Source organism: Strongylocentrotus purpuratus, unplaced genomic scaffold (assembly GCF_000002235.5).
Source record: "Strongylocentrotus purpuratus isolate Spur 01 unplaced genomic scaffold, Spur_5.0 spur5_scaffold_17, whole genome shotgun sequence".
In the NCBI taxonomy this organism is placed as follows: Eukaryota; Metazoa; Echinodermata; class Echinoidea; order Camarodonta; family Strongylocentrotidae; genus Strongylocentrotus; species Strongylocentrotus purpuratus.
In genome coordinates this window covers 7,856,316-7,877,963 of record NW_022145602.1, presented here as the reverse complement: position 1 = coordinate 7,877,963, position 21,648 = coordinate 7,856,316, and the positions used below count along the sequence as shown (strand labels likewise).

The window sequence follows — 21,648 nt, the reverse complement described above, 5'->3', positions numbered from 1 at the left end:
AAGATCGAAAGCCAATAAATACAGATATGAAATCAATGATTTTTGAAGGCACACAAGTAGACAGCACCTCAACTTTTAAATTAGAAAAAGAAGGAGACAAAATATTGTTTGGGGAACCTTCTTGGGTGGTTATGATTCATATTGCTTAGTCACTCAATAAGTCTGAGTCTGCCTATCACCTGACATAAAACTAAAAGTGTTACGGAATATTTCTGATTATTGAATATGACAAGATATATTTAATTACTATGGGTATCAGAATCATCAAAGTCCAAAATCCAAAAGTGCCCCATCCCTCCTGCAATGCCCTTTGGACGCGGGTCGTTAGATTAATTACCGGTGTAGTGAAACCAGACATGAGTATGGAAAGCTAGCCCATGCACCAGTAATTCAAAGGAATGCTTGTAATTATTCGTTTTGAATAGTTTTGTGTACGATGCTACTCTCACACGACATGGCTCGTCAAGTACCAGGCCTGTCGCGGAAGCATTCATACGTCAGAAAATTAGGTCCCGTGTGCAAAGGGCATTACACAAAATGATGCTGCAGTTTTGTTTCGTGTGAGGTAATTTGACCGGCACCCTGGTGCTCCGTATTACAAGTCTAAAATAATTATTCGTTCTAAGATGATAAAAGTGGCATTATTTTTATTTTTTGCGATGTGATTGTTTCAAGTGCAGTTTCGTTTTGAAATTAACCGCATCCTACCCGGTGAGGGCGCCGTGAGTCATTCGCCTTGAGAGTGCTAGTACACCTCACTCCTGACGCTAGACTATGTGCATGAGGTACCTAGCCTGATGCATTTTTAAAGGTATTATTAATATATATTTGCCAGCAAAGTTTTCCCACCCTAGTGTTATTATTATGCTCCATATTATAACACATTATGTCATCTACCAATTCGTATCATAACTCTCTCTCTCTCTCTCTCACTCCTCTATAATACATTCCCCCTCCCTATCTTCCTATTTAAGTTTCTCTCTTTCCTTGCTTACTCCCTGCTATACACATTTTAAGCCATGAGTAACCAACAAGCGGCACAGATAGTATAACTCATCTCTCCCCCCCCCCCCCCCATTCTCCTCCTTCAAGTTTCACCCATGAAAATCAATTTTCACACAAGCTCAAATCTTCCGATATAGTAAACAAGGCGTAGTACCCCCTCCCCCCCCAAAAAAAAAGGCCCGTTCTCCCTCTCTCTCTCCGTCCACCCCCCCCCCCCCCAATATTCCCTCTCAAAATAAAAGTGTCATTATCGTGGTGATAAAGTCGCCTTAGACCAAATTGTCATCATTGTGGGGATAAAGTCGCCTTAGACCAAATTGTCATCATTGTGGGGATAAAGTCGCCTAGAGACCAAGAGCTAGCTCGAGTTGACAGGCTCAGCGTAGAGGGGGTTGACTGGTACCATCAACTCTTTCATCTCGGTCGAATTGCGTGTGGAGACAGAACATGACGATGATGGACGAGTTTAAATCGAGACCCACCATAAGTCCACGCTTCATAGAGATATAGTCATCGTCCGAAAATGCCAAATCTTGCATCTGGGGACAAAATATCAGTTTACTTATTACATATCTGATATAGGTGCAAACGTGTAAGTTAAAAAACGCATTGTCATCGGTTTCTTGAGGGATAAATGGCAGTTTATCATAAACTACTTTACCCTTAACTACGACACCGGAACTAAACGGACTTTGATAATCATTATTTCTCTTTATAAAAAAAAAAATTGTTGTTGTTGTTGTTGTTGTTAACATTTCTCAGATCTTTTCTTGATCTGTGTTAAATTTTATCTGTGCCCCTATTTTGGTTATTCAAGAGTTTGATACTATTCAATACGTGCCAAGCACTTGAAAGTCTCTGTGGCACAACTTAAACCCCCAAAATAGTTGTTTAAAGAACTAATGAAGAGCAATCGTGAGAACAAAATTGTTTGATCAATAATCCCTCACTATTCCACATCTCAGTCAAGTCAAATTTATTTAATTATTACAATTCATGAATTCATAAGCTGTCTTAAAATACAAGCTTTGGTTCGCTCAAAGACGAGTGTAACATTTTGGGGACGATTTGCCTCCTTCGGCACTGAAATGCTTTATCCAACGATAATTTCCTTTAATATGCTAAGTAACACACTTCATTTTACCAAATGCATAATGATAGCTTGAAATGAAATATAAAACATTCCAGAATCATTTCTATTTTACTCGAGCATGAACAAAACTTTTGATTCAACCTTTCTCCTGTAACTGTATATTCCGTTAAACTATATTTGTTCAAAATAATTATTGTAAAACAAAGTAGCAGAATCACGCACTTTTACAGAAAGGTAACCTCCCCAGCCCCGATCATAACTCTGCCCCCCCCCCCCCCCGAAATACTAAATGTCAATTAATTGATGATTGAAAAATTAACTTGACCTAAAATTCCAATGCTCGCGATGACCCTAACTTTCGTTATCTCCTAGTATTCTAAATATGCCTCCTTGAGCTGCGTCACCCTGGCAAAGAAAAATAAGGTTTGTCCAAAATAGAAGGTACGTGTCCTTGAAAACGAGATGAAAAACAAAGCTGTTCCTGCTTTCCTTTTCTTATGTTCTTCATGAAATATTCAAAGCACCGCCTACCAATCCATAAACTCCTCCCACTATAATCTAAGGGGCGTGTCGCGGTGATTTTCACAACGCCCCCTATTTGATCCATATTTTGACAAACATGATTGGCAAGTAAGCTGGGGGTTATATTGAAAGCCCCTTGGGGGTTTAGTTGACCTTTTACGGGAAAAACAAGCTAAAAGTGTAATGCCGGCCTCCTTCCTTAAAAAAGCACCTCATAACCATTCGGATATCTGACTTTGAACACTGCGTGATATGAGATATCAATCTCTCTATGTCCTGTTATCTTGTTCAATTATTCTTCTCAGTTCCATTCTTTATTCTCCTCTTTATTCTTCATGATCTTGTTTTTTGTTTTTTTTTCGATGATTCTCCCGCTCATTCGGTGACCCCCTCCCCTCTTTCATTCAGTTTACTTCAGTAATTCATTGTAGTTTTTTTATTCTTAGTTGTTGTTTTTTATGTTGGTATTTCCTTGTTATTTTGTTTGATATTTATAGTGTTATTGATAATGATAATAATAATAGTAATAATAAATAATAATAATAATAATAATAATAATAATAATGATAATAAAAATGATAATGATAATATTAATAATAGTAATCATGATAATAATCATGATGATAAAAATAATAATAATGATTATAATTACAATAATGGTACAAACAATGGTCATAATAAATAGTTATTACATTGATAATAATGAAATGAATAATGATAACATTAATGATAATAGTCAGTAATATCAATAATAATAATGATAATACGCACTGTCAGTATGTCCGCAGTGTACATAATGATGCTATATAGTTATCCTATCAAATGCCTGATGATTTTAGACACACCACTTGTACGTAAAGAAAATAATTACGACAGGTAAGTTTTGTTGTTATCTTGCCATTTCTTTTTATCAGATTTGTTTTAATGTCTGAAGATTTGTGTGGTTCATTCGTTTGCGTGTTGGTGTTTGTGTGTGCACGTTTGTGTGTGTGTGTGTATTTAGGGGTTTCCCATAAGTATACCCGATTCCCCCCCCCCCCTCCTTATTATTTTGTTCTTTTCATTTCTCACCGATATGATAACTAATAGTTGCAGTATATGATCATCTTCCGTCTGATACTTAAACCACACGGCGGCATCGTCTCAAAAGTGCAGGCTCGAATGATGAACCCTTTGGAAAAGCTAATTATTGCATTAATTTCTCTCTTTCCTGACATCCAGCCGTCTACAAGCCATGACTGATTGAAGAGAGCGGGAGAGAGAGGGGGAAATAGGATGGAAAGAGGAAAGGATAGAAAGAGGGGAGAGAGTGTGTGTGTGTGTGTGTGTGTGTGTGTGTGAGAGAGAGAGAGAGAGAGAGAGAGAGAGAGAGAGAGAGAGAGAGAGAGATGAAGGGAATCCGAGAGCAGTCTAAATTTCGTGACCTGCTTTCAATTATCAAAATTTACCAAAACTGCAATGATGTCATTCCAAAAGAACTAAAAGCACAAATATGATTATTCAGGTCACAAGGCTTATTCATAAATCATGTTACTATTTTTGGAATGGAAATAGTCAAATATCTAAAGGAAATTGACTGACTACGCCTAGGGGCATTCTTGTTAGTGTAGGATCTGTGAAATTAAAATTGTTGCCTTCGTAAAATATAAAAAATTCTCCTCTTTTCCCAAACAGCTTCAGTTTCAGTTTTTGTTCAACTTTTAGCAAACATCAAATAATATTCAAGTAACGATATAAATGAATCTACTGACTTAAATCGCTTAAAATTATATTTCTCTCTCTCTCTCTCTCTCTCTCTCTCTCTCTCTCTTTGTCTTTCATACCCATTATCTCACTGATTAAAATCGCCCATTCTGGTAGATTACTGCATTTACGAAAATAAGACTTCCCTTGTGAAATACGATTTTCCTCCAAAAAATGTAATATTACCTTTATTTTCTAGAAAGTATAATGTTTCTTCTGAAATAACTTTTACCAAACATCTGATATGTAACATATCTACAGTTCAGGGTTAAGTTCAGGGACGTGAAAGGGGCGATTAAAAATCTGCAAAAAAAACGAGAAGATGCTTTTTATAGAGGAATCCATTTCTTTCATCGATGTTCAGGGTATTAATTATCACCGCGGCAAACTTTTCACCGCTTATCGCGTCATCGTTTCCGTTAAGTTTATTTCACCCCCAGAACGGAATATTCCATGCTTCGCATTTCCGTTCGGTAAGATAGACCGAGATAGACCAGATTTGGACTACCGAGTGATTCGCCAAAAAGTAAAATGATTCGATGTTAAATAATAGACCCGAGAATAAATTAGTTTAGATATCATAAAAGTTACCCTTAATGTATTTTGATCATGAATAATCATGACATTTCTGCTAATGTTCTTTTTTACCACAAGTTATTTTGTATTTTGCTACTAAAATAGAATAGCTTTGCTTTGCATATCCGTTTGGTACACTTTAAGAAAAAAGGGTGCAAAAAAGGGTGCAAAATAAGAGTTTGCACCCTTTACATAGAAATGAACCCTATTGAAGGAAAAGGGGTTTAAAAAAAAAGGTGCAATATAAGATTTTGCACCCTTCCCACAAAAGTGAACCCTATCGACCAAAAAAGGGTGCAAAATAAAATTTTGCATAGTGCATGTACACTCATGATTACTTTACACGTGTTCACATAAAAATGCATTTATCATGATTTGTTAAGCAAATTATGACAGTGCACATCAATTTTGTGATTTGTATTTTCCTTCGGCAATCATTAACTAATATATTATTTTGTCTGATCATGTTACAATTACATTCACGTTTTAGCAATTACTAATCAAGAAACAACATGCATGTTTTATATTTGTGTACGAGCAAATTTCTCGAGTATTCCTCGAGTATGGGTGCAGGATTGCACCTTTTAAAGGGTGCAGGATTGAATCCCTAAAGGCGCTGCCATTGCATCGGTTTGCACCCCTAATGGAGCAGGATTGAACCATTAAGGGTACTAACATGTCTCCTTAAAGGTGCAATCTGGCACCCTCTTAAAGGGTGCAGGATTGAACCCATAAAGGTGCTGCTAATGTTGCATCGGTTTGCACCCCCTAAAGGTACATGATTGAACCATAAAGGGTACTAACATTTCCCCTAAAAGGTTCATTCTGGCACCCTTTTAAAGGGTGCAGGATTGCACCTTTAAAAAGGGTGCAGGATTTAACCCCTAAAGGTGCTGCCAGTGTTGCATCGGTTTGCACCCCTAAAGGTGCATAATTGCACCATTTTTTTCTTAGTGTGTATGATAGAACAGTTTTTACAAAGCCTTTTAGAAATGAAAAATGTCAAAAATCAGTAACAAATCTGCCGATAATCAAACAATCAGAAGCAAGTAATTCACTAGCTTATAACAAAAAATGTCATTTGTCACTGATGACAAGTTTTGTGACATTTGGACCAAGATTTTGGACAACTGAATAATTCTAAGTTTAATGGTTTTGATTCTATGAGTAATACTTTACCCCATAATATCTGTTGTTGTGTAGGCGACACATCATATTTCTCAAGCAAGTTATGCACATATTTAATGATTGTGATCATTAATGTTCCTTTTTTTTAAATTGCCATATAAATGTATAAGCTTAATATTGTACAAATTCTCACCACGCGTTGTTTGAAATTTCTTCAATTCTGAGGATGACTGGAGAAAGAATGATATACAATGAATCCTATCTACAATGAGCGACTATTATTAAAGGAAGGAATATTGGGAAGGCGGTATGGATATATATACAAGACGTGAGGAAATCTGATCAGGGTGTTTCAACGCCGTTTCCCTAAAATTGCCCCGCCCTGTACCGAGAGAGGGCAGTAAGGTCATCCTGCGCGTACTGCTCGTTGATACGTTGTTTTTAAAATAAGTAGCATATATTGTTTATAATAAGCACATGTAGAGCATCGAATTCATCGAACATATTACGGTTGGGCTGGAATGAAGCTGTTTGAAATCTATTATTTTTTTCATCCATGCAAACATTATAAAGAACACTCGAGTAACGACATTGCTTGAGCATGTAAACATGATGGAAACACAGTCAACAACATGCTTGGCATGGGGCCTCCCAGTCAAGAATAAAGAAACAAACAAACAACAAATTTACAACCCCAGAAACCCAAACATAATTTGTTTGTTTCTAATTTTTAAAAGAAAAAAAACAAAACATCTGAAGAAGATGCTAAACTATTAACTTTTCTTTTCAATTTAAGATGTCTGGTTGCACGTTAGAAATATGAAGCCCGATTAGTAACCAAAAAGTGAGTAGAAATATGAAGCCCGATTCGTTCACCAAAAAGTGAGTAATTTGGCTACGCCAGGGCGAGGGGGGGTTCTTCGGGACTGCCTCCGAAAACACATAGGTGAAATATAAAAATGTTGTGTGTTATAAGTCGGGGGAGGGGGACTACACCCACTTCTAGCTATGCTGGATACGCCTCTGAAGCAATCTATAATATCATGTTGTAATAAAACTTGCCCGAAGTTGGTAGGCCTATTATGTTTTTATGCAAGAATTGCAGTGCGGATGGCACTCTGTAGGCACATTGTTAGACAGTAATATTTTCTAAAGTAGACCCCTTGAAAATTACCTCTTGAAAATGTCCATGCCGTCATTATTAATTAGAACACAGAGGAGTATCATACAGCACGAGGGTCGCCGGAGGGTAGCTTTGATGTTAAGCATGATTGGTAAAGGCTGAGTAGTGACTTGCAAAAGAAAGTGGCCCACATATGACAATGTTAATACCGTTGACTCCACCCCACCCCTTACGAAACAATGGATTACTCATCATAACCACGAGATTTAAATAACAACCTGAGGGGGTGTGTAAGGTAAATGGCACATTTAGATCTACTGATTAAGTAGCGTAGAAAACATTGTTTTCGACCCGGCATGCTATTCATATTTTAGATACCGTTATACCGGCAATTCGGACGCCATCCTCCCCCCACCCCCCCCCCCCCCAATTACCATCATCTCACAAACTACAAATTCGTCCTATGTGAGAAACACGTAAATACCAAGCTAAATAGTATAGAAGCAGTTCAGGGGCATGGAAATAGGTCTTAATATTTTTCAATTGATAAAAAGAATTGCTAAACTTGTTAATAATCATTATTTAAAAAAAATTAATGATGAAATTAGGAGCTATGTTAAAAATGTCCAGTTTTATCTTCGGGTATTTCGTTTATGGTGCGTGCCATAAACATAAAAAAACACATTCTGAAGAGAAGACTTAGTGTGTTTTTTTTCTCACGCAATACCGTAATACTAATAATGATAATAATTTTGCTTCACTTTATTTCATTATTACGCGGTTCTAACACATTTTTAAAGACAAATTAAAAAAACATTTGTTCTCTTTTTTAAATGTCAAATTGTAGTTTTAAGATATATTTTCGCCCATGACTTTGATATAAGATGAAATCTTTATATTACAAGCATGCCCGTGACATAACGATAAGCCTGCTGCGTCAAGGACGGATGTTCGCACAACATGGTCCCCGGTTCGTTTGGTGACGCATTTGTATTTGGGGCCTATTTGGAGAAAATTGAAATAAATGAAAATGAATTTGAAGAAAGTTGTTCTTGAACATGCCATTGGAATATTCGCAGCAAAACGGTTTCGTCCATCCCCTAGAAATATCTCTGTCTCTGTCTTTCTCATTGTCTCTGTCTCTGTCTCCGTCTCTGTCTCTGTATCTATTTTTCTCTCTCTCTTTCTCTCTCTCCATGTCTCTCTCTCTCTCTCCGTCTCTCTCCGTCTCTCTCTCTCCGTCTCTCTCTCTCTCTCTTTCTATCCCTTTCCCTCTGTCTGTCTGTCTGTCTCTCTGTCTGTCTGTCTGTCTCTCTCTCTCTCTTTCTTTCTCTCCACCACTTTAGTTGACTCCAACATCTTTTTCGAGGCAGGTAAATGTAATATAAAACGGGCGTTCGCCTAACAGACACCGTTTTCCGGGGGGTGGGGGGGGGGGGGTGAGCAAAATGTTGTTGTCCGGCTGAATAATTAATGATCGCCCAAAGCAGTTCATGCAGACAGCATTTATCATGTCGAGAGGGCCAGACATATTTGGTATATAGAGTTTAGCTTCAATTTCAACTTTAAACACAAAATACAAATATCTGAATAAGTACAACCGAAAGTGGTCATTAGTTTCCCCCCCCCCCCACCCCCATTTTTAGAATCCCACCTTGCATTCACTCTTTGTGCTCGGATTTACGCATTTCCACCAGAGGATGCTACCACAGAGATTCCCATGGAAACACAGATTAAGCGATTCCGAAGAAAATGTCGGCCCGGGGAGCAGCGAAATAAGATTTGTATTATTTCTAGCATATGCGGTCATTTACTTTAGAAGGTTGTTTTTATAAAAAAAAATGATGCTTGCACATTAGCCAATTAATGTTAAGACTTCGAAAGGGACGTGAAAATGATTTATTTTAATTTTAAATAGGGTGGAACTTTTACATTTATGTTTAGCACCTGAGATATTTCATAACATATTGATGCAAAACCAAAATGAAAAATTAATTCTCTCTTCCTGTCCCCCCCCCCGTCCCTCCCCTCCTCGAATATTGGGGGTATAAAATTAAGGAGAGGGCCGGGAGAGTGAGGGAGAGGGAGAGGGGGAGGGAGAGGGAGAGAGAGAGAGAGAGAGAGAGAGAGAGAGAGAGAGAGAGAAGACGAAAGACGGAATGTGGAGGAGATGTAGATAGAAGGGGCACATGTCCAACGGGAAAAGGACACTTATTTCTAAAAAAAAATAATAAGGGTTTTTCAGCAATAACATTTTTTCTGAGGAAAGATATTCCCGCCCCCACCCCCCGTTCCTACGCCAGTGTTTTTGATGAAAAAATGTGAGGTAGAAGAGAAAAACGTTATTTAGAGGGTAATTTAAAACACAATGTAAGAGTTCAGCGGGAATTCAGAAAAATTATTTTGGCCCTCTTTCCCCCCTCCATACTCCTTTTTTTTTCGGGGGGTGGGGGGGGGGGGGGGATGAACACAAACATTGAAGAGGTGTATGACCCCTCCCCTGCGAAAAGAGGGGGATAGGACGGAAATCTGTGTACAGAACTAGCTGAAACAGAACACTAGATGGCGCATTGCACAAAGCGCTAAATTCAACCAAGATGGCGGAACGCATGGCGGTTAATTTGGGTAAGTCTTGGACCATTGTGTTTATCTAAAGTTATATTTTTTATATGCTGTTCTCGTTTTATATCATTATTAGGTAAATTTTGTGTGACAGTGATAGTTTGAATGTCTGTTAGGTATACATAAGTAGTATTATTTGTAATTAAAGTTAAAAAATCACGTGTTTCCTGTCCTGCATTTGCTGCTAGCGGGTCATCTTAAGCGAACATTGGCTGTCATTCACCCCGGAACTCCGGGGGCACGGATTGCTCAGCCTTGGCTCGCCGCACACTCTGCTCTTGCCGTGACGGGGTCGGGTTCGCTCTTGAAGCTGAAGTGAGGATGGATGAACATGAAAGTGATTTAAACATGAGAAGAAAGTTCATTTTCTGCCCAAATACTTGTTGATTATGGTCCACTAATTTAAAATGATGTTAAAGAAGAAAAGAGTTCCTTTTCCTGTTTCAAATTCAACTAAATTCAAGACTGGTCAATTCCTGAAAATCTGGATTTTTAATCAACAACAGTAGGGACGCTGGTCTGAGAATAAGGATCGTCCGCATAAATGAGGATTGTCTACGTAAACGCAGACAGATGCATCTGCAAAAATAAGGATTGTCTGCATTTTCGCAGACATTTCTTATTTCCGATCCTCGCGTTGGCGATGTGAAAAAAACGGATTTCCGCAATGATTTTCTTGACGCATTTTCACATTGACTTTGTACAGGGAAATTCACGTCATGAGCGTTAAATCCTCGGGGAAAACAGACGAATCTTAAAAGTAGATGGTGATCAGGGGTTATTTTATTTTGCGGAATCCGTTTTTTCGCATCTCTAGCGCAAGGTTCGGAATTTGGGAACCCGAAACCAGCAAAGCATCAATGAAAAAATTGTCTGCAAAAATGTGGACAATCCTTATTTTTCGGACGCAAGTTGTCCGTGCTTACAAGACTATCCTCCTTTAATGTGGACGATCCTCATTCTCGGACCAGCGCCCCTACTGTAAGAAACAATGACATTTTGAGGAAATAATTGATAAGACACACAGTGACTTTTCTCAACCTTTCCTCCTTCTGTCCTATTTTTTTGTACTGAATTTTTCATTAATAATAGTCATTTTTTTTTTTTTTTTTTTTGAAGGGGGGGGGGGGGGGGTTGTATTTAGTTATATTTTTTTCTCCTAGATCTAGCCTAGATACCCAGTAGGGGCGCTGGTCCGAGAATAAGGATTGTCTTCACAAACACAAACCAATGCGTCCTCAAAAACAAGGATCTTCTGCAAAAAAGCAGATGTTCCATATATTTGATCGGCACATTGGCGATGCAAAAAACGGGATTCCCGGATGATTTTCTTAAAGCATTTTACGTTGACTTTGTACAGAGACCTTCACATTATGAGCAATAAATCCTTGGGAAGACGGACAACCCATGAAAGTAGACGGTCAACTAGGGTTAGGGTGTCTGAACGATTTTTCAATTTTCAATTTGGGATCGTTTTTCACCATTTTTGTTTGATATTTGAATAAAAAATGTTATCAGAATAATACATTTCAAATTTCAAGTCTCACCGATGTTTCTATCAAAAGTTACAGCCCCTCCAAAACGCTGGTATATTCATATCATTTTGGTCAAAATCGACGAAAAAGACGTCCACGCAGAGTGATGTTGTTTTGCTAAATTTAGCCAAACAGCTGTATCGCGCGATATGCAAGCGTATGCATATCGTACGCATGCTGCTAAGCCAATCCGCGACTTGCAGCTTGAGCTACGCTGTCTCCGCGACATGTGCCATTGACTAGTATGGTTGGCGTTCGTCGCACAATAAACCCGGAAGTGAATGCACGTTATAGTCAATGGCAATATCGCGGAGATGTCTCCGCGATATTGCCATTGACTATAACGTGTATTCACTTCCGGGTTTATCGAGGGAATTGCCAACCATAATTTCAGTCACTATAATGTGTAATTGAATTTGGGGTTTCGTTCGTGCGCGGAGATGTTACGCGATGTAACCATGGTTTGGACTGAGCGGAGCGCACGCCCCCTAATTAGCTGATCCACCAAATAGCGAGAAGGGTATTTTTAAACTGTTATCAGTTGTGATCCCTGGGGGCTAGCGAAAATATAATCACATAGAATTGTTCCTTAGGACTGGGACTACTTATCGATCGGGGCGTCATATCTCAAAAGTGACAAACCTCAGAGTTAGCCAGGACACAATGTTTAAAGTGCTGTTTTGACCAAGATATTTTTAAAATTTCGGGGGCTACGCCCCTTTGGAAATATTGGAATTCACCTGCTCTTTCATATGACACCTCATTCATTGATTATCACCTTCAGGATCACAACAGATAAAGGTTTGAATCTCGATTTGAAAAAAAAATTTTGACTTTTTTTGCATGGTCGCGCAATGCACGTAGGCTGCATAGGGATGCGTGTAATCTCTATGGGAAGAATTTTAGCACACAACATCGGATGCGCGATCAGACACCCTACTAGGGTTATTTTTAACCCTGTAAGTTGGGGCTCTGATCGGATCGGAAGATCGGAGCGACACCCTCGCACCTTTGATCGGTATCGGATCAGAAGAACGACTAAAAAAATTGGCTGATTTTTTTTTTTTTTTTTTTTTTTTATGACAAAAATTTTCAAGTTTTTGGCTATCAAATGCTCAAAAAAAAAATCATGGCTGGGATTATTTTGTCATTTGGAGTTGTTGTAGACCATGTTTGTTGATACTTAGTGCCTTTTCATGACTTTGAAATTAATAATAATGGTCTAAGAGCAGAGGCAAAAGATGTGGGCCCCTAATTAAAAAAAAATTAAAAAATTTTGCTGATTTTTTTTCTGATCATTTTTATTGATCGGCGATCGGAAATTATTATCCGATCACCCCTGATAGGATCGGTATCGGCGTCCGATCCGATGATCGTTTACAGGGTTAGTTATTTTCCCCTGGGGAATCCAAATTTGGCATTGCCAGCGGGCGGTACGGTAACCCGAAACCCTCAGAGCGCCGATGAAAAAAAACATCCGCAAAAATGCAGACAATCCTTGTTTATGAGGACGCATTTTGTCCGCGTTTATGAGGATATCCTCGTTTATGTGGACAATCCTCATTCTCGGACCAGCGCCCCTACTGATATGTTATTGCATTTCTCAAAAGGAGTTGTGTAAAAAGGGAGTAAAAGGAAATTATAAACTGGGCCTAGCTTTCTTGAGGTTAATGCTATATTGCAGCCACATATTGAATCTCTAATTGTTCCTTACATTGACAGGCTCCAGGATATGGGGTCCATACAAGGAGCTGTACAATACCGTCTCCCTCATCGTCTCCAAGAGATGCCCAGATCCCTACCAGGAGCTGGATGCTCTCATCAGAAAACACAAGCCAGACTTTGTGGCCCTTCTCAAGAACCCGGTAAGAATATGTTACTTTCAGACAGGGGTTAGCGGAGGAACATTGGAAAGGGCCTAATGCTAATGGCCATTTCCCCACAAATGTAGGTCATAATGTGACCCAATTGTTGGACTTGAAACAGTTACGATTTTCAGCAACAAAAAAAAATCCAAAATTTGAATGTGCTTGTGCATTTTGTGTGTGTGTGTGCCATTTTGAATGGCACATTGCCCATTCTCTCCCGTAAACTATCCTATATAAGCATCTCACATCAGCAATTTGGGGATGTTCATTGCTTCATCGAACACACCAGTCATGACGAAATCATGCATATTCAACCAATGGTCCATAAAAATACATATACATGCCGCTCATTGGTTCATTGTGATTGAACGATCATCCATGACAAACTCTTGCATAATATTCAACAAAATTTAATAAAATATGCTACTGCATGATTCTTCAAAATGTCAATGAACACAGTCTAACAAAAAGAAAGTACTTATTGATCAAAAATAGGATTTTTGGATGAAAAGAACAGGATTTTTGTTCAGTTAGGGTTGGCAGCTCAGACTACACCACCACAAGTGTGGAACACTGGTTATTTACGTGTTATTATGACTTGGTTTTTTCCTATAGTTACGAAAATTTGAATTTGCCATTAAAAATCTTAACCATTTCAATCTCTGTCTCATCACCCAGGCAAAGAATGCCCAACACCGAGAACAGATCAAGAAAGCCGATGTTGAGGGCGTCGTCATCTCTGGCCAGGCAAGGAGTCGTGTGTTGCCACGGCAACTCATCGAGGAGGCCCTCCTCATCAGTGACCTGTTTGATTTAAACGAGTATGCTGCCGTTGAACTTCTCCTGGCAGGTAAATGTTTAGGCAATAACAATAATAATAGCTCACATTTATAATGCGCCTAATAGTTTGTTTCTAGGCGCAGTACATGTTATTACCCTGGTCATCCGATTCAGGCTTACCCGCACACAATGTATGCACATTCTTCACTCCCTGGGGAGCATTCCGGCCAGTAATTTGGTTTCTACATGCAATGATGAACCTTTCCTTGAAAGCTATGATAAGAGTTGTTGTTGCGATTGTCTTCCATCTTGCAAGGAGAACAATACAGTCAAACCTGTTTATAGCGACCGTCCAAGGGAAACACAAAAAGTGGTCTTTGTAGACAGGTGGTCACTAAAGCAGGTTTGACTGTAATAACGAGGTTTTAATATGATGTGGTATCTGCCAGCTCAAGGGTATTAAATGGCGCTTCCTCACATAAAGTTGGATTTATACAGACAGGTACCTTTTCAGATCAGATTATTTTTGTTGAGGACCAATCTTAAAATATCTTCATTCAAATGAAATGACTCTTGATTGAATCTGGGTTGATTGTTGTAAGACCAGAAAGTCAAACACTAGACCAATTGAGATTCACTTTATAATGTTTGTGTTTTAATTTGTGGCATGATATGTGATGCTCAATACTTTCCTTCAGAATATCTCTTGGCATTTTATACTCGCTTGCACTAGTGATAGAGTAAAGACTACTTTTCATTTCTCATCAAAAATAAATCCTGAGTATCCTATTAACCACTAACCTGTTTATCGACTCCAATCCAATCAAAAAGATATTGGATATAGCGCCTTTTCCTTGCGGCTACAAAGTGCTGCACACACTACTCCACAATGTTTGGGCCACTAAAAAACAAAGTTGGTCACTTCTAAGAGATCAGTCAAGTATATGTAGGCTTGGTAATGAAGTAATTTCTAGCAGAATAGATGTAACTTGAGTAATTTCTTGAACCTCCAATATGTGTTTGTATCCTTTTCACTAGGTGACCAACAGCAGCCTCACTTTCCTGGTCTGCCCCGCGGCCTGGTGGCCGTTCTTCTCTACTACGATGGTCGCTGCAGCCTGATCAACGCCCTCCAGCTCCTGATCCAGTCCCGGCGGGGTCGCACATGGACCTTTGACCTGGACAAGGAGGTCGTTGACCTTGTGACCTCGTTCACCGATGACCTCGTCTCCGAAGGGCTGGTCGGTAAGGTGCTCCAGTTTCTGAAGAAGATGGATATCGTCAAGGAGATGAATGATATGGCCAAGGAGAGAGCTCTGGGAGGTCCGAAGCACAGGCATGATGTACGTGGGTCGCATAGGCCTGTAGAACATTTGATAATTCATTAATGAAGGAAAAAATATTATCTAAAGATCATTATTGAGAGATCAATGGTGAGAGCAACCAGTGGCATGAACGGCCTGCCATAGTTAAGTCCAACCTAAAGTCAATCTTACTCTTTGTGAAACACTCCCCATGTCTTGAGGAGTAGGTCATATAACTACAAGTAAACCGGAATCTTTGAACACCATTCTACCAAACTTTTAAGTCTACCATTTATTATCTAAAAGTTCCAGTTAACCATGGATGGATGTATGGGTGGTCCCAGGGATAAATATATTTGGATTCTGAAGTTTTGATAAGTAATTTTAGACCCTGAGACATTATTATTGTATATATCTTTGTTTTGTTTTTATTGAAAATGGAAATGAATAAAACAATTTGAATTGAATTTCATTATACCTGTCACAGATCCAGGAGTTCATGCGTGGTGTCCGTATCTCTCTCGCCGACTGCCTCTACTGCTTCGCCTGTCAGACGCCCTTTGGAAGAAAGGATACCATTCTTCTCGCCAAGCATCTCATGAGCGGCATCGAGCTGAACGCCGACGGCACCTTTGACGAGTCCTCCGTAGCTCTTCTCATGGCCTTCCTGTACAGCATTGATACGGGTGTGGTTGAGCAGAGACCAGAAGACAGAGATGGTGAGTAAGACAGTTTGTTTCAGCTGAAGAAATGCTGAAAGCAACTTTTGTCGCATGCACCTTTATAAAGTCAGGGGAGTGTTTTACAAAGACTAAGATCGACTTTAATTTGGACTTAACTATGGCAGGCTGTTCATGCCACTGATTGCTCTCACCAGTATGATCTTTAGATAATATTTTTTCCTTCAATAATTAACTATCAAAAAATGTAAATTCTGTAGATTTGTGACCATGATTTGTACGTCCCTTGAGAGACAAATGCCAGTGAATGGTGAGAGCAAACAGTGGCATGAATGGTTTAAGTCCAATTCAAAGTGGATCTTAGTCTTTGTGGAACACCCCCTTGGACCAGTTGTGATGCTGGCTTGCTACAGTTCATTTTGACATTTTTTCCCGGTATCTTTTTAGTGATAGAAGCATGTATTGCTTTCTCTCAGCATGTCTTGCAAAAAAAAAATATTTTTGTAGAGTCTTGAATCACAAATCAAAGTGAGACTGAGTCTCTGAAGAGTCCATAAAAAAGGTGAATTTTGCCTTTAAAATTCTGCAATATCTATTCGGTCATGGTGGTTTAAACCCTCAACTTGCAAGTAATTATTTTTATAGTCTTGAGTAAAAAAAATTGTAGTAAGACTCTGTCTGTGAAGAGCTCTTAAAAAGGTGAACTTTTCCTTTAAAAATCATCAATTTTTATTTCACCAGGAAGATGTTAATCCTAAAACTCGACTATGATTGTAATTACATTTAAAGGTAAAGACCAGTATTATTACCAATCATATGAAAGAGTATGTTTTGACTAATACATGATGATAAAAATTTTGCCGGGAAACCGTCTACTAATTGATATATTTGGTAAATTAGTTTATCTATTGGTGTGTGAGAGAAAAACGTACGTGTCACCCACGTGTGCGTAGTCCCATATACATCTTTCTGTGTACAGTGCTTGTAATTTTATGAAGATTGGGCCAAATTTCTGATCATTTTGATGATTCCAGAACCTTGCAGTACACACCAATACTTATTTGATAGATGATTAGCCTTTTCTGATCGATTCCACAACGTTTCTTTCACAATGCAATCGCATGACCATAACTGGTCTTTTTCTTTAATCTTTTGTGTTTATTCTGATTTCATTCTGACAGAGAATGAACAGCACCTGCCAATCCTGAAGGACAAGCAGTATCTCCCCAAGATCCACGACCTCATGATCTCTGAGGACGAAGGTCAATGGAAGGTCAAAGGGGTCAAGGGGGTCATGCAGCTGGCTTGGGCGTTGACCCTCCGGAATTCGGCCCAGCTTCCAGAACTATCAGGTAATATGACTTTTTATTGAAGCCTTGGGATCATTTTATATAGATGTGTAGGTGCATGAAAACAAAAAATGAAATTATTAAAAGTTTGTCATACCATAAAAGTTGCTAATGAAGCAATGAATTATAAGAACCTCATCCAAAGAAGGCATATTTTGAAACATTTTCCTTATGTATTTAGTTAGACAAGAAACATTTGAGAATAGAACTCATCTGTAGGCTCTATTAAAGTCGGAACGATGATGACTAATATTTTAGGTACAAAAAAGTTTGCTTGCAAGAAATCATTGTTGAAGTTGTTTTCATAGCTTGTCATTTTATCAAATTCAAAGTGGGGTAATTGGCATCTCACTTCACCATTGTGATTTATTGATAATTGGTTGATAATGGAATAATTGCAAGTCTTCAGGTGGACTTTTCTAAAACAATAGCTTTAGAGAGTTTCGCTAAGGCCTAAAAAAAATATGTTGTATTGCCCTTTAGTTGCCAAAACATAGGTCGGTCTGTCAGAAATCTTTGTTTTTTTCTTCTTTTTTTCCTCCCTCTTTGGGCTGATATTTCTTAGTTTTGAATGTTTTAATACATATCTTTTTATTCATTAAAATGTTATTTCTTCTAAAAACCTTTTCTTGAATTTTTTTTTAAAGCCGAGCGTAGATCGCAAAGGGCAATAAAAGCATCTTTTTGTTAACGCCTAATGTCGATATTAATCTCTCATTACCCTATCCAGGATTCCAGAATGAGATAGAAGATGATGAGATCCTAGTAGATCGAGCCATGCAGGCAGATGCTTTCTCCTTCATCAACAAATGTGTCATCGCCAACAAAGTCTTCCATCAAAATGTAAGAGTTATTTTGTTTGTTCTGTTTGGTTTGGGTTTTTTTTCTCGCCCAAGGCAAGAGTTATTCCTCTAATTTGATGATGACATTGGTGATGGTAATGATGATGTTGATGATGATGAACTACTTGGGGTTTTAGCCCATAGAATTGTAAAACTGATACAATTTGAGATTTAACCCCTTTTGAAATGCACATCACATGATACATAATTGTGTCAGTGACTTCAGACAGCAGGATTTGTCATATCCATAGAAACAGAAATAATCATCTACATGTATATCTCATTTTCTCCTTTATTACTCTTTTTCTTCAAAAGGAATTCTACGTACGACGAATCCATGGCCTCATAACAGACTTCATCTTTCAGATGCCCCTCAAAGTAAGTTTATCAAACTGTTCACATTAAAAAGAAATTTAAAAAAAAGTGTTTTCTCTTATATCACTACTAGCAAACTTTTGTTTTAAAGGTACAAAGAAATTCATGAATACTATATTGATACTCTTTTGCTGTGCAGGTGAAAGAGATCCGTAACCGTGGTGATGAGGCTGGTCGTCTCATCATGTCCTACGAGAGGGAAGGTCTAGAAGTCAACTCTAACCTGCCTCGACACTTTGAAGACTTCTTACACCTGGTATGTTCAAAGTTATACAATTCATCTTGTCATCTCTAAGAAACAAAATGTATACTGTAGGGGTCATATGTAAGATTATGCAGTAGTTTATTTAGAACAGCAAAGTGTAAATGCTCAAATGAAAGCGAATGGCTTTTATGTGACAGGCTGTATGTTCATTGGCTCGAATGACATTATTAATTCATGTTATATATTTTGAAAACAAATTAGTTTTATTTCTATGAAATACATTAGACATGTCACTGGGATTCATTGGGAGTCTTTAGTATTTTTGGTGAAGTTAGTCAGATTCTGTGAGACTTTCCTTTTCATTAAAGCGGGACTGCACTACTTGTAGTTACTTGCGCCCTCTTTTTATCAAAAAATGCCTAAGCGGTACCCGTTGGTCCCCCATGGTCCCCTTTTCTTATGTTAATCGAGAGCTTATTTGATGAAATAACCACCTGTCAGTGACCTCGCAGGGAGGTCTAGCGCCTCCTGGCCAAACTTGTGCAGATAGGCTTTAATAGGACTTGAAGATTATTTTAAATCTATGATGAATCTACATAATTGATATTATTTTCATTTCTCTTTTTTCAGTTTGGGTATCTGTACGAAAAGGACCCTCTTCAGTTGGAGCTGTCCCTTGACTATTGGAATCCACCTGAGAGGGGGAGTAGCCCTGGGGGTGGAGGGGGTGCTAGCTACCTCAGCATGTATCATCACAAACAATCCCAAAGACAAGTGAGCCTAGCAGAGATGCCAACCAGTACAATTTTTATTATATGAACCCGATAAAACAAGTGAAATACAAAAATACGATGTTGCCTCTTAAAAAATACGATTTTTCATCTTTAAAAAAACACACGATATACACCACGAAATTGCAAAGAAACATGTACAAGTGAACCCCCCAAACCCAACAAAAACATTGAACACGAGCCTACATGGACGGGGAAATATGCGTAAGCAGCAGCTTTACAGTTTTCTCATTAAATGTTAATGAGAGAGCAAGAATTTTACTTGTCCGTTCTTACCAGTAGAACATCCACATGATGCATAAATTTGGACAAATCAATTACTTTACTTACTTTACTTTAATACACGATGTTGTAGGTCTAAGCCTGTTCATCGATCCAGGATTCTTCTATGGTTACTGCTATTTGTGGAGGGAGGAGGTTGTGTAAAACATGAAACAACAGACAACACCTAGACTGGCTCATACAGAAGGCTAGCATTCCTTGACCAGTAACTATCCAGTCTATTCTTAAATGAGTTGACTGACCCAGCTGCCACAACGTTTTCTGGGAGACTGTTCCACAGCTCCACGACTCTATTGCTAAAAAAGTATTTTCTGATATCTAGTCTTGAATATTTCTTTTCCAGTTTTCTAGAGTGACCTCGAGTTCTATCTTCTGTACTCAACTTAAAGGGAATCTCTTGCACATTGAACAAGCCATTCAAGTACTTGTACAATTGTCCACATACTCAAAAAAATTACAAAACTTGGTAAAGGTTTGAATAAGTCAGTCATGTAATCAGGACACTGTACACTGATTTAGGTGTTAACTGTATGTATCTTCTTGTAGGTGAGCCTCTTCAAGTTTGTCCGCATGGCCGGGGACCTCCTTCCCCCATCCCTGTACATCCCGTACCTACACATGCTGCAAGGCCTGGCCCACGGACCTCAGAGTGCACACCACTGCTTCAACCTACTCAAGGCCAACGGAATGGGAGGAGGTAAGAATTGAATAGTTTAATTCCAAAAGGAGCTAAATCAGGCCTGATAAAAACCCGATTTAAATCGGTTTCCTGATTTTTAAAAAATTTCCCGATTTTTTTCTTACTTCCTGATTAAAAAAAAAAAAAAAAAAAAAAAAATCCAGATTTTTTTTTTTTTTTTTTTTTTTTTTACCAATTTTTTTTCTTCTTCCCTATTTTATCCTGATTTTCCCGATTTCCCTCTTATTTTCTCTATTCTTTCATGTTTTGCCCTATTTTTTTCCCAATACTTTGTTGAAAGATGGGTACTGAAGTAAACAAGGTTCTGATATCGATAACTCAATTGTCATGAAAAGTGGATGTAGCTCCTTTTGGAATTAAACTCTTCATTATTGTTGATGTGTCATAGTTCAGTCAATTACTGGGGATGTGTAGGTCCTGGGTTCAAGCCTTAGCAGGCACTAGGTGCATAGGTGGTAGTATGTCTGTTTCGATATTATTAAGGGTGTATTGAGAGGTGTACAGGTAAAGTAAATAGTTTGGTACTTGTTTTCTGTTTCAATGTGGACAAATATAATGGCAAGAAAACTCCAAATTGATGGCTGTTGCAGTGCAAGCATTGAATTAGCTGGACTAAGAAATTGGAGCTGAATCATTGCCTAGTTCTTTATCTGTATGTAGGACTATGCATCAATACTGTGCTCTATGTTAGGTTGAACATTTATTGAATTGAACTGAAATGCAGAAGATAAAATAATACAGAGTCGTTAAATTCTTGATTTTAGAACATTGACTTTAAAAAATATTGGTTTAATGCTTTATGTAAGAAATCAATGATTTGTTGATGATGTTATGGTTTTATGAACTTTTTTCTCCAGCTGGGGCAAGTATGGGCAGTGTTTCCTGGGACCACTTCTTCCTCTCCTTAAACCGCTACTACTCGTCCCTCCGGCAGGAGATCCGCTCCACCTCCCCGTTCCAGGAAGTGGGGCACACCGCCCAGTCATTCAGGCTTGGGGCTAAGGGGATCACTCCACAAGAGATGGAGGGGTTGAACAACGTCCTCAGACTGATACAAGTTGTTGCTAAAGAGGTAAATATGGACATCCGCTTGTAGTCTGCATATGTTTCTCTGTTATATTTGTA

At 38.5% G+C, this 21,648-nt stretch overlaps 1 protein-coding gene across 1 annotated transcript in view; it reads left to right on the top strand.

The window, feature by feature from the left end:
• Nucleotides 1–9,730: 9,730 nt before the first annotated feature.
• The window catches only part of LOC576076 (nuclear pore complex protein Nup205), a 42,155-nt gene continuing 30,237 nt past the window's right edge, over nucleotides 9,731–21,648 (top strand). The window contains exons 1-12 of the mRNA XM_030988601.1: nucleotides 9,731–9,815; nucleotides 13,070–13,212; nucleotides 13,894–14,065; nucleotides 15,034–15,338; nucleotides 15,787–16,018; nucleotides 17,161–17,331; nucleotides 18,059–18,171; nucleotides 18,486–18,548; nucleotides 18,685–18,801; nucleotides 19,381–19,524; nucleotides 20,370–20,520; nucleotides 21,381–21,595. Of these exons, the coding sequence (XP_030844461.1) occupies nucleotides 9,788–9,815; nucleotides 13,070–13,212; nucleotides 13,894–14,065; nucleotides 15,034–15,338; nucleotides 15,787–16,018; nucleotides 17,161–17,331; nucleotides 18,059–18,171; nucleotides 18,486–18,548; nucleotides 18,685–18,801; nucleotides 19,381–19,524; nucleotides 20,370–20,520; nucleotides 21,381–21,595 (1,854 nt within the window). The 5' untranslated portion in view covers nucleotides 9,731–9,787. The remainder of the gene's footprint in view (nucleotides 9,816–13,069; nucleotides 13,213–13,893; nucleotides 14,066–15,033; nucleotides 15,339–15,786; nucleotides 16,019–17,160; nucleotides 17,332–18,058; nucleotides 18,172–18,485; nucleotides 18,549–18,684; nucleotides 18,802–19,380; nucleotides 19,525–20,369; nucleotides 20,521–21,380; nucleotides 21,596–21,648) is intronic.